The sequence below is a fragment of the Nelumbo lutea genome, chromosome 2, assembly GCF_056320005.1.
Source record: "Nelumbo lutea isolate HS-2025 chromosome 2, American lotus-T2T, whole genome shotgun sequence".
In the NCBI taxonomy this organism is placed as follows: Eukaryota; Viridiplantae; Streptophyta; class Magnoliopsida; order Proteales; family Nelumbonaceae; genus Nelumbo; species Nelumbo lutea.
In genome coordinates this window covers 99,987,607-99,999,443 of record NC_142685.1, presented here as the reverse complement: position 1 = coordinate 99,999,443, position 11,837 = coordinate 99,987,607, and the positions used below count along the sequence as shown (strand labels likewise).

The 11,837-nt window shown below is 34.4% G+C and overlaps 2 protein-coding genes across 5 annotated transcripts; one reads left to right on the top strand and one right to left on the bottom strand.

Moving 5' to 3' along the window:
- Positions 1-970: 970 nt before the first annotated feature.
- Positions 971-4,514, top strand: LOC148872295 (uncharacterized). 2 transcript variants are annotated; one of them, XR_016106669.1, is made up of 3 exons: positions 971-1,097; positions 2,307-2,383; positions 3,879-4,514. XR_016106669.1 is itself a non-coding variant. In XM_088967821.1 (3 exons), the coding sequence occupies exons 1-3, from the start codon at positions 2,225-2,227 to the stop codon at positions 4,118-4,120; spliced, it is 324 nt and encodes a 107-aa protein (XP_088823947.1). In that variant the 5' UTR covers positions 2,153-2,224; the 3' UTR covers positions 4,121-4,514. The 2 variants fall into 2 exon arrangements, 1 of the variants encoding a protein (XP_088823947.1); XM_088967821.1 differs by lacking the exon at positions 971-1,097 and adding an exon at positions 2,153-2,229.
- A 1,415-nt stretch (positions 4,515-5,929) lies between these two features.
- Positions 5,930-10,069, bottom strand: LOC148872294 (threonine-tRNA ligase 2). 3 transcript variants are annotated; one of them, XM_088970716.1, is made up of 4 exons: positions 9,842-10,069; positions 6,791-6,833; positions 6,611-6,702; positions 5,930-6,533 (listed from the first exon to the last, which is right to left on the bottom strand). In XM_088970716.1, exons 1-4 carry the CDS (start codon positions 9,914-9,916, stop codon positions 6,426-6,428), a joined length of 318 nt encoding a protein of 105 aa, XP_088826842.1. In that variant the 5' UTR covers positions 9,917-10,069; the 3' UTR covers positions 5,930-6,425. The 3 variants fall into 3 exon arrangements, 2 of the variants coding, with proteins under 2 accessions (XP_088826842.1, XP_088826841.1); XM_088970715.1 differs by having other exon boundaries at positions 6,611-6,735; positions 9,842-10,064; XR_016107409.1 differs by lacking the exon at positions 6,791-6,833 and having other exon boundaries at positions 6,611-6,735; positions 9,842-9,991.
- Between the last annotated feature and the right edge of the window lie 1,768 nt (positions 10,070-11,837).

Here is an 11,837-nt window from a genome sequence, read left to right as displayed (position 1 = left end):
GATTATTGGATACAATTTGCAATTGGGATACTGCAACGCGTATCATATTACAGTATATGAATATTCTAGGTAGAGCCCTTGCCCAATGTTACATTAAGAAATGATCAGTAACTGGAATCATTTTGGTCATTGGTTTTTGAGTCGATAGTTTAATCGTCTAGTATAAATAAATGGTTTATTCTGACAAAATAATTAAAAAAATTAAAAAATTAAAATTAAAATTAAAAAATGGTTAAAATCCGTTGAATAGGTCAAATGGGTCAACAGTTCAACCACCTGGATCAACGGTTTATTGACCGATTCAACAGTTTTTGGCCAGGGGTCGGGTTTGGGGTAAAACGAAACCGGTTGTTTGGATAGTTCCCAGGCCAAACGGTCCGACTGTCCGAGTCAATGGCGGTTCAAAAACCATGCCCTTGCCTCAGAGAAAGACAAGATTTCCTGCAAGTAAACTGTGTACACACTCTGAAAGAACTGAAATTCAACATCTCCCCATAAATTTAACATACTTGTATAAGAGATATTCCCGGTGTGCAGCTGGATACTATGTCAGCTTTGACACAGAACGCAGGGCTTAGACTGGAAACTTTTTGCCGGACTTCCCGGCCCGGCTGGAACTCCGGGCTGACTGGGGATGATCAGTTGATCACCCCTATCAGACTTACAGACCCGACTATTAATCGGGTCAAGGCTGCAGACTGTACCGATCTAAATCTAAGACTGGTTGTGTCAGGTGATTGGTGTTGGTAGTTGGTAAACCATTGAACTTTCATTCTCACTTCATTTATTCGGATTCTCATGTACTCAAAGTACTCAGGAGAGGAGAGAGCAGAGAGGCCTAAAAAATATGAGAGAACAGACAGACTTTCATGTTAATGGAACTGCAAATTTCGTACCAAAATGTGTAGAATTCATTTGGTTTCCTTGTATAGGAGATGCTCTGATCAACTCTTTTTCTGCACAGCTGCTTCAGTATCAACACTCTATATATGTAGTTAAACAATCACAGAAGAGAGCTGAGAAGCAATCAAGAGAGGGAGAGAGTTGTGAAAGTCGGGAGTTGAAACTTGGGAAGCTTGAGTTCTTGACAAGAGAAGGTATGTTAGAGTGTTAATTTGATCCTGTGTTTATCTTTGTTTTAGTGAGTTGATTGACTGGTTTTAGGGTTTTTCTTTTGCTACTTCTGATCGATAAAAACAAATTAATAGAATGTTGTTTTTGTGGGTTTTTCTTTCTGATCATTGTGAATGCCTCTGTTCAAAGCAATGAATTGTAGGTTGTGTAACAACCAAGCTGTTTGAACATTATTGTAGCGATATTTTTGGTACATATCTGGTTCAACCTATAAACCCCAGGAAGCAGTTTGGTAGCGACCACTGTGTTGTTGTGTAAGATTGACCAGGATTTCTCTAGATGACCCACTAGTTCTGGGTTAACCGGGTGACCCGGATGGGGTGGGTGAGATTTGCCTTAAAAGCTTATCTGAAATAGCTATATATAACAACATTTGGGTATCCAAGTTCCATAAATCCAACCTAGCCCAGCCCATAGCCCACTGTGTCTGGAATTGTACCCAAAAAACAGATAATATCAGACACTCAGATCCGGTCTAAGCACAGCCTGGACCGGTAACTCATCAACCGGCCAAAACTTCTTGAACCGAACTTATAATGTTACCCACTTACCTTATATCTACCAATCTGTTCCACATTGGCACCAGTTAATAAGACTCGGCCTGGACCGGACACGTTGACTGTGAAAAATGGGAACGGATGGCCTTTCCGGGTCCTGGTTAAATGGCAGTTTTGGCAGGTTTTCATGGGTTGAATACCGGTTAAAAAACGGACCCTTGGGGCATTCCGGTTTTTAGTCTGGTCCGAGTCTTAAAACACTGGTTAATATCATTGAGTTCAAACTTCAAAGGCTCAGTGTACTGGTCCGGGAATGGCCGGACCAACATGTAGACTCAAACTTAATGGGTCAACCTCCAATCCGGGTTTGAAAACTGGACTCAGATTTAAAAAAAAAAAAAAAAAACCATGTAGACCGTGGGTCCCAGAAACGAGGCAATCAGCTAGAGTGGCGTCTTCTCGAAGTCTTGATTCTTGAGTGCAAAGTAAATAGCTCTCAGTAGTCAAAACACAATGAAAACCATCCTTATTCCTTGTTGGGGTTCAGCCGTTCAGAGCTGAGGATTGAAGAAATTAACAGAGGCTGAGAGGTTATGATGTATGAAAGAACTCAGAGTTTTGTTTTCTGCATAAATAAAGCTTAGATTAACATTCTAAGTTGTTTCTTTCTTTCAGGGCTTCTTACTACTACTTGGTTGGATCACGCAACAGCATGGACTCTCATAACTCAAGCTTTCTACTTCCACTTCCAGGTCTCTCTCCCTCTCTCTCTGTCTCTCTCTCTCTCATTATATAGAAAAAGGTTGATCCAGTGATTTACATATACATGATATAGTAAGGGTGGTAAATCGATCAAGCCACATGTTTGCCACGTCACTCTCTTCTCAGTCCTATCTTCATGTGACACTTTTCAGGAGAGGACCCATTTGCCACGTGGCAAAGGGAAAGGGAAGATACCTCTATACACATAAACAATACAGTAGATTCACGGCCCTCAAGCCTCTGTTATTTTCAACCAACTGGTGTGGAGGAATGTGACCCGTTCAATATGACTGTCAATCAGATTTAAAATCTTCTGGGTTTTCCCTATACACACAAACAATACACTCTTCTGGGTTTGTTTTCAAGAGTTGGAATAATCCAAAAATCACAAAACTCACTTCCAATCACATTTTGTTTTCAAGCTTTGAAATCTATACTGTTGCCTTGTAGATGTTTCAATTTTTTTTTTTTTCTTTTGTTGTCTGGGATTGGAAATAACAAAATGAAACCCATTCAGAAAAATGCATTTTCCTTCAGTAGGGCTCATTGAGTCTCTCTTGTTCTTAGAATAGCCATTTTTTTACTTTTCCATGGAGAAACTTTAATACAGGTTTTTCTATATCACATGAATATAGAATAGCCAATTTGATTTTGGATATGCCTAAACCCATAAGTGCTTATTTAAAGCAATCCCAACTCAAAATCAACAGCAACTATACTTGTACATTCTATAAAGGACCATTTTCTACTTTCTTCAACCCATGCCTTTTTTTTTTTTTTTTCTTTCCCTAGCTCTTTAAGTCATTAACCCAAGAAACTAGCTTACTCATCATTGAAATTATCCATAATTACAATCTTTGGTTTCATTAATTAAGGCTCTGTATGGATAAGTTTTTGGTGTCGAGCTTTAAGCCGTGAAAAACAATTAAACAAAAGGAGGTTAAAAGTATTTTGAGCATCTGGTAAGAATTGCTTTTATAATACTAAAACACTTTTAAGCCCCACAGTACAAAACCAAACATCGGGTCTACGTGCTTTTGTGCTTTAGAAGCACAAATTGTGATGCTTATCCAAACAAAACCTAACTCTCCAATTTAATGTTTAATACCCTGGAAGATTACAGGCAAACGTGTAGCATATAGGTCATCAATTTGACGGCCCTAGGGTGCAATTCCTGCAAGAAAAATAACTATCCTTAATACACAAATATACCTAAGAAGCCATCATTTCATTAACAGTTCAAACATCTCAACTTTTTGATGCATTGAGTTCTGATTCGGTTCATTCTTCTGTGCACTGAGAAGTTTCTTTTGCAAGACTCCATGGGTGAAGGACATTTTGGGTTGATAGTAGCTACACTTAAAAACATAATAATAAGTCATTCAGTTCAGCCACAATCTCAATTATTCTGATTTTTATTACTCACTAGAAATGTTTTCCAAGACTTTTAACTTTTGTGAAGTAATAAATTTAAATTTCTGTTAGGAGATTCGACCAAGAATCTGTCCAAGCTGAATATGTTACAAAAAGAGTTGGAAGATAAGGAATCAATGATTAAAGATCTGAAGCGTGAAATCGAATCAACGGAGATTCGTTTAAGAACTAGCAACCATGAAATTCCAAAGGAAAAGAAGGAAGCTTTCAGAACCTTGAGAGAACAGTATAACAAGCTGCGAGATGAGTATAATGCATTATTGGCAGAAAATATAAAGAAAATAGAAGAGTAAGGTATGATCAAGTCTTCATATTCCAACTCTTACCTCCATGTGTTTATCAGAGAGAGAGAATTTGGGCATTAGTAGTTGGGTATTGTTTTCTTAGTAAAAGATCTTCAAGGTCAGTTATGTAGTAGCAGTAGTACAACCATGGCAAGCTATCTTTGCATGAATCCATGTTTTTCAGATGAGATTCTTAACAAGCTTGGTTATGCTAGTTTGTTTTTAAGAGCCATTAACAAGGTCAAAATTGTTGAATGACCGCGATTAAGAAAAACTGCATGAAATAAAGTGGTTAGGTTGATTCAGTCCCAGCTCTTCTGCTCATGGCTTCGTTGAAGCTAAGGTGGCGTTTGTCAAATCTGAAAATTCATGTGAAAAGTCAAAAAGATATTAAGTGTCTGAAATCTGAAAAGAGGCATAGAAGCTTTTCTACTTTTTAGAGGATCTGAATCCATAAGTTTGTTTGTATTGGATCAACCCTTTACAATCTAAAATTTACTGATTTTACTATTTTACCCCTAAAACATATTATTTGGAAATGTCGAGTTCAATTTGCATTATCTCATCAAAAATAATTTTCAACCTCAAAATAATATTGAAATGATACAAGTAAAAAATAATAAATTAATAAATGAAACAATTAAAATCTAAAAAATAATGACTATAAAAATATTAAAATAATTAATAATTTACACAAATAAAAATTAAAATAAATTTTAAAAATTAATGAAATAATTAAAAATTACTAGTTAATAAAAATATTTAATAATTAATAAATAACACAAATAAATTTAATAAAAAATATAAAAATAATTAATGATTAATAAAAATATTATTATTATTCACTAAACCACCACTGTTGCATGTTGCAACGACGGTGATAGTCGAGCGAGAGAGAGAGAGAGAGAGAGAGAACCGATAGGGGGGAGAGAGAGCCGCCACTGCAACTTACAGCGGCGGTGGCGAGAAGATAGGGCGGAGACAGGGCAGAGAGAATGAGAGCAAGAGAGAGAACTGGGAATACAGGGGGGGAGAGAGAGAGAGAGAGCCGCCGTTGCAACTTACAGTGACGGTGGTAGGAAGACAGGGTGGAGAGAGAGAGAAATGGGATGACAGGGCAGAGAGAGAAATGGTAAGACAGGGCAGAGAGAAAGAGAGAGAGAGAAACCAAACAAGTCTAAGCGCACGAGAAGACAGGGGTAGTGCACATCATTTCCAAAATATTGTAAGGGTTTTTTGGATTATGCACCAGCTTTGAAACGCCTCTGAGCAAGAATCGGCCCAATCTTTTCATATTCAGACCTCTGAAAGTGCAATCAAATGACCCCTAATAGTACCGTTTTGCAGATTTTGGAGGCTTTTTGCATCCTTGTCCCTCCCTATATCTTTGTAATTTTGTATTTCTCCCTCCATTTTTCAAAATTTGCATTGATACTCGTATATAATTTTATGGATTGACTGCATCCCATCCAATGCCCCTACTGTTGAAAGCAACTCAAAAACAGACCCCTAATAGTACTGTTTTGCAGATTTTTGGGGGCTTTTTGCATCCATGTCCCTCCCTATATCTTTGTAATTTTGTATTTCTCCCTCCATTTTTCAAAATTTGCATTGATACTCATAATTTTATGGATTGACTGCATCCCATCCATGCCCTTACTGTTGAAAGCAACTCAAAAACACTGTTAAGACTATTATATCAAATATGAACTCTTGTACCCTAACGACTTTCATGTGAGTTGGGGTTTGTTGTTTAACAGTGATAAGGTGCTTCTAACAACAGGTGCAGAAGTAGTCAATCTGAAAACAAGGGGAGAATGCAAAATCTGAAAATGTAGGGTTGTTGATAAAAAAAATAAGGAAATGTAGGGGATGCATACATCTGGGCCAAGATATTGCCCAAGCACAACCCAAACTAAAATTTTGAAGTCCTAAAAATTGCTAAGACTCGGTACTGGGGTCAGGGTGGCCCTGCCCCGGCAATAACCTTTCTTACATACCCCATCTCCAAGCCACTGAAGTTCCCATAATGAGGGTGAAGGTAAAGAGAAATAAATATTCATACATCCAACTCTGTTTAGCTCCTGTCCAACTCATTTTTCTCTCAGGATCTTTTTGATGTGTAGATTCCAGGAAATCAGTCCTCCCCCTGCCCCCCCAAAAATCACAGTTTGTGGCAAGTACAGATTCCACCATGGAAAAACTGAACTAGACTTAAACAATGATGCCTTAGGATAAAAGAAATACTGTGATTCCTGTCATGATGAAAAGCAGGAAACATATTCTCAAATGCCATTAACTGCAGTTAGTAGATTCAACTTTCCAACTTGCAATCTGCCTCCCTCAATGATCGGACTAGATGGGCTATTCGATATTGGAGCTTTGCATTTTCAGCAGTCAGCTTCTGCATCTCCTTTGCAGCCTATACACATCATGAGCAAATGTAAGTTTTATTCATCACCTAGGAAATCTACAAACACAACAAAAAGTAAGCCCTACCTTCTCTCGCTCAGCTAGTTGTTCTGCTTTTACTTCATCTAGCTTTGACTGGAGTTCACTAACAATTTTTGATAATTCTTCATTTCCAGAATCTGGATCAATGATGAAGCCAAACAAGCTTTTACCTGTATTTTCCAATAAATTAGTTGGATGAGTAGAAAAGCTTGGATTGGAAATTACCTCTCTTGTCACCAAGTGCATTTTCAAGTCTTGCTAGTCGATCCTTCAGTGAAAACAAAAATACTAATCAGACAGGAAATACATTCATTTTCTCAATCCATTCATAAAATTAATCCAATGAGTGCACAAGGAAATTGATGCAACATTTTTCATCCATGTATTGTATGGTCTTCACAGGATAAGTTACAAGTAGGGTTGAATCAAATGCAGAACCATTTTAACATTTTTTAGCAAAAAATGGACCTGGCCAAACAATTCTAACAACTAAATAACAACACTACCTAAATAATTAGCCCAATATTCTTAATTGTCAAATTGAACAAAATTGATTGGGCAATGAGATCAGCCTCATTGGGATGAGTATGGGTTATTCATATAAGCTGGTTTCCCTTCAGAATTTGCACTATTTTGAGCCTATATAAAATCCTATTTGTTACATTTCGAAATCTAAAAATTATTTTTATTTTATTTTTCACTTCAGATTTTAAGTGCTGCCACGAAAATCCTAGTGCGAGTTTACTTGTTGGTTGTCTTGTGTGGAATTAAGTCCTTAAACCTTACTTGATGCTTTAACTCTATCCACCCCTGCATAGTGTAATTTGCAGGATTCCTGGAACAGAAGCTTGCCCTACATCATAGTTCATAATAGTTTATACAACAACACATTAATTATTATCATTATCTATCTAGTCTTAAGAAAACACATTAGCAAGGAAATCATATAATACAAAATATTTTTGTAAGGGACAAGTCAAAAGAAAAGTAAAAAAGCAATTACATGGCATAAATCTAAGAAAATATTGGTGAGTGAAAAAGGAAGATAGGAGAGTGGGAATTTGTATAAATGGGTATTATTCCCACTTAAAGGGATCACTTCAATATAATCTAGCGTATAAGAACCAATTCAACATAATTAGATAACATATATAATTGATTCTACAAACTATCATTATAACTCCTACTCAGCAGTCATGCAAATAGAAAATCCAATTTTGACAAACTGAAAATATGAAAAGGAAAAAGAATCTTCTGGTTTTTGGCATCACTACTTTCTTTTTTTTCTTTTCCTCAAGCTTCAGCTATGTAGTTTGCAAGATCTGGCAGGCTTCTTTCAGGGAGTCATCTAGGTAAGAGGTTGAAGGAACCATAGAGGATTGTAGAAATGTGCTTTAGTAGAAAAAGAATAAGATCACAAACCCAATTCATCACTGGCAAAGTAACTCATGAGTCACAACCAATAAAGAACACCAGTGACTAAATGTTAATAGTTGCGAGTTGACTCTGATGCAACTGTTCTGAATATATTGTTTCTGCATGCAAGTCTCAGAAACATAGAAATAAAAATCCTGATGGAATAAAATGTATTTCCGGAATGTATTGGCTCAAAATATGCAGAACCTTATAAGCAGAAGAAAAATAGCAGAAATAAATAAATAATTATTCCAGAATAGGAAATACTTTATGTTCATATTTACGTATAAATATTTCTAACAATATGCAACTATGCTTACAAAAGCTTGTTTTACACCAGAATGGTGTAATGAACTAATACATGGAAGCTTTATTTTACTATGTTTTCTTATAGTTGTTGAAATCAGAAGGGAAAACATCTTAAGGAATACTGAATTCCTTGCAATGTATTAAGATCAAAATATGCAGGAACTTCTAAGCACTATAAAAAAATGCGGAAAGAAATAAACAACCATCTTTTAATACTCTTTTTTTATGCTTGTACATAAAAATGCTGCTGATAATATGCTTGTTAAAGGTTGCTTTCTAGATTTTGCACCAGAATAAAAGTGGTACTGGAAATTTTACATTGAGAAATGTTTCTACTAACGCACAGCATCATCATTCTACTACATTTTCTTAGAGCTTTTGACCTTTAAACTGAAAAAATTGAAGACACATTGAGGAACTTCTGTTCCTGGAAGGAAAAAATGTTGTAACATATTATAAAAGCCAAGAGCAGATATAAAGAGAATTCGTTTACTTATTAGGGATGGGCATAACTGTATAAATTTGAAGACAATGTGATTATGAACAATTAATTTAACTACATGTGCCATTGTTTTACATAAACTTATGCTTTAACTTGGGTTGGTTGTATTGTTAACTTGTGCCACATTGTCTTAGATATTACAGGGACAAACTGAGTATCTTGACAATCATGGTACTCCATTTAAGTTAATAATTTTGTTTCCTTTTATGATTCAGAACCCATATCCAGATGTAGTTTACTTTTTTCCCTTTTGTTCAATTTTAGGAACAACTTTGCATTGTCTAAAAATTTTAGTAAAGTAAATAGAATATTATGAGTACGATAAATGGAAAAAGTAGCTACTTTCAGCACCTCCCTGTATGGTGAATATGCTTAGACAGTATTTCATGCTATTATATTTATATTTTAATGAACCTCTAAATTTTACCATGTTTATGGCACGTACCCTCTACTAGTCTATTTGAAAGGAGAAGAAAAAAAAAAAACAACTTCTGTTCATCTTATGAAAAGCTATTTTCTAGTATAAACAACAACCTAGAAAGTTACTGTTTCTCCAATATGCCAACAGTTTGAATGAAAACAGAGCATTTTTCTTTGTTTTACAGATCATCTAAAGCTAAATATAAATCCAAATCAGTTAAAAGATAACATCTATGCATAAAAAAAAGGTCTCCAAAAGAAAACCTAATACCAACGGCTTTGCTTTGCCTCATTAAGATCAAAATTACCAAATTTTATCTCATTTCCCGGAATCCATATCCTATTATCTCATGTAAAATTTAAATTAGAACCTTTAGCGCCATGAGCAACCATTTCCATATCCAAGTTACTCGCTCCATCACCAAAAGAGGAAAATGAGATTCCAGCATATAACAAAAAGTAATAGAACAGAAGCTACTTGTTGAGAAAACCCTAATTATGGGTCTTAACAGAAAAACTAATTCAACAACAAATAAAACCCTAAAAATTTATAAGTGGTTCGAGAAAATAAATGTTTAATTAGGAAAGAGAAAAGGAATTGGAGGGGATAGAAGATGGGGTCCTCTAACCTCAGCTTCAGATGCCCTCTGATAGAAGGGCTTCAACACCTCCTTCAGATCGTTCGATTTCTCTGCTTCCGTCATTTCTCGACACCAGACCTTACTTGTACAGAACGACTTCAACTGAAAACGGCGCGGCCGTTTAAAACGTATGGAAGTATGGAACTTTGGAAGTCAAAGAGTTTTCCAGAAATTACGAGGATGCCCTCGTCAAAACTGCTTGCTTTAGATTGAGTTACCTGTACGACGCAGATAGGTTTATTTGCAAAAAATCCGGCAGCGAGAAAATAACATTTTAGGTTCAGTTCCAAAAATACCCTTTTTGTGTATTTGTGAGATCATTCTCAAATAATCAAACGCCTCTCCACGCTGACATTCTCGCATAGACATCAAATAATATATTTAATTTTTTGGATGATGATTTTACTCTATAGAATGATATAAAAAATACACGAGAAGGTAATTTTTTAGATTATGTAATGTTTAACTGACACACTACTAACCAATGGACCCTATGTCTATTTTTAAGAGCTCAGGTATTTGTCACTACCCCAAAAGTATAGGATACTTATTTGTATTTTACCCTTATTTTTATCATTTTATTTATATTTTATGAATATATAATTATTATTTTATTGGTATTTTGTTATTATTATTTTATTAGTATTTAATAATTAGTATCTTAGTTTTCATCATTAATTTATAAATATTTTATTAATATATCATTATATATTATTACTTTAATAATATTTTTATTAAGAAAAATTCCCGATTAGTACCTTGTACTTTGGGCCTAATGCCACTTTGGTCCCCAAACTTTACAATGCAATAATTCAATACCTAAACTTTCAAAATATGCCAATTTAGTACATACCGTTAAAGCTGCATTTGAAAAGACAAAAATGCCCTTTGAGTGTCATCTAATTTTCTTTATTAACCATCCAAACATTGATAAAAAATGAATAGTCTCACTCCTATTCAAGAAAGTTGGGGTCACCATAATGCCCACTAAATGTGACCCCAACTTTCTTGAATAGAAGAGGCAAGGATTTGAGACTATTCATTTGTTGTCAACATTTAGATGGTTGATAAAGAGAATTAGATGGCACTCGAAACCCAACTTTCTTGAATAGAAGAGGCAAAGATTTCTGGCTATTCATTTTTTGTCAACATTTGGATGGTTGATAAAGAGAATTAGATGGCACTCGAAGGGCATTTGTGTATTTTCAAATGCCGCTTAATGGCTAGTTAACAGTAGGTATTGGATTGGTACGTTTTGAAAGTTCGGATACTGAATTGTCATGTTTTAAAGTTTGAGGACCAAAGTGGCACTAGGACCAAAGTATAAGGTACTAATCGGGAATTTTCCCTTTATGTTGTTATATTTTATTAATAAATTAATATTTTATTATAATATTATTATTTTATGAATATTTTACAAATATTTTATTATTATTTTAATTATTAATACTCTTATTTTATTATTATTATTATCCTATTTTTACTTTCATAATATTTTATTATTTAATTATTAATGTTTTATTATTATTATTATTTTATGATTAATTTAATTATATTATATTTAATATTTGTATACTTTATTATTATTATATTTAATAATTAACATCTTTTCTGTCATTATTAATTTATTAATATTTTATTCTAGTACTATTGTTTTATTATTATTTTACTAATAACTTCTTAATATTTATTATTTTATTATCAATATATTATAATTTATTATTATTATTATCTTATTATTAATTTAATATTTTACTATTTTATTATTTTATTAATATTAGGGTTTTGGGGGCTTTAGATATTATGTATGAATTGGCATGGAGAAGGCAACATGCAACTAGAGTGAGAGCCACCTAGAGTGAAGCTCTTGGTGGTGTACAAATGAACATGATAAGAAAAATGTTGATTTGGCAATGGCATGACATTGTTTATCAAAACACTTATCACAAAACGCCCACAGAACCAAACATACACTTTTAATGTG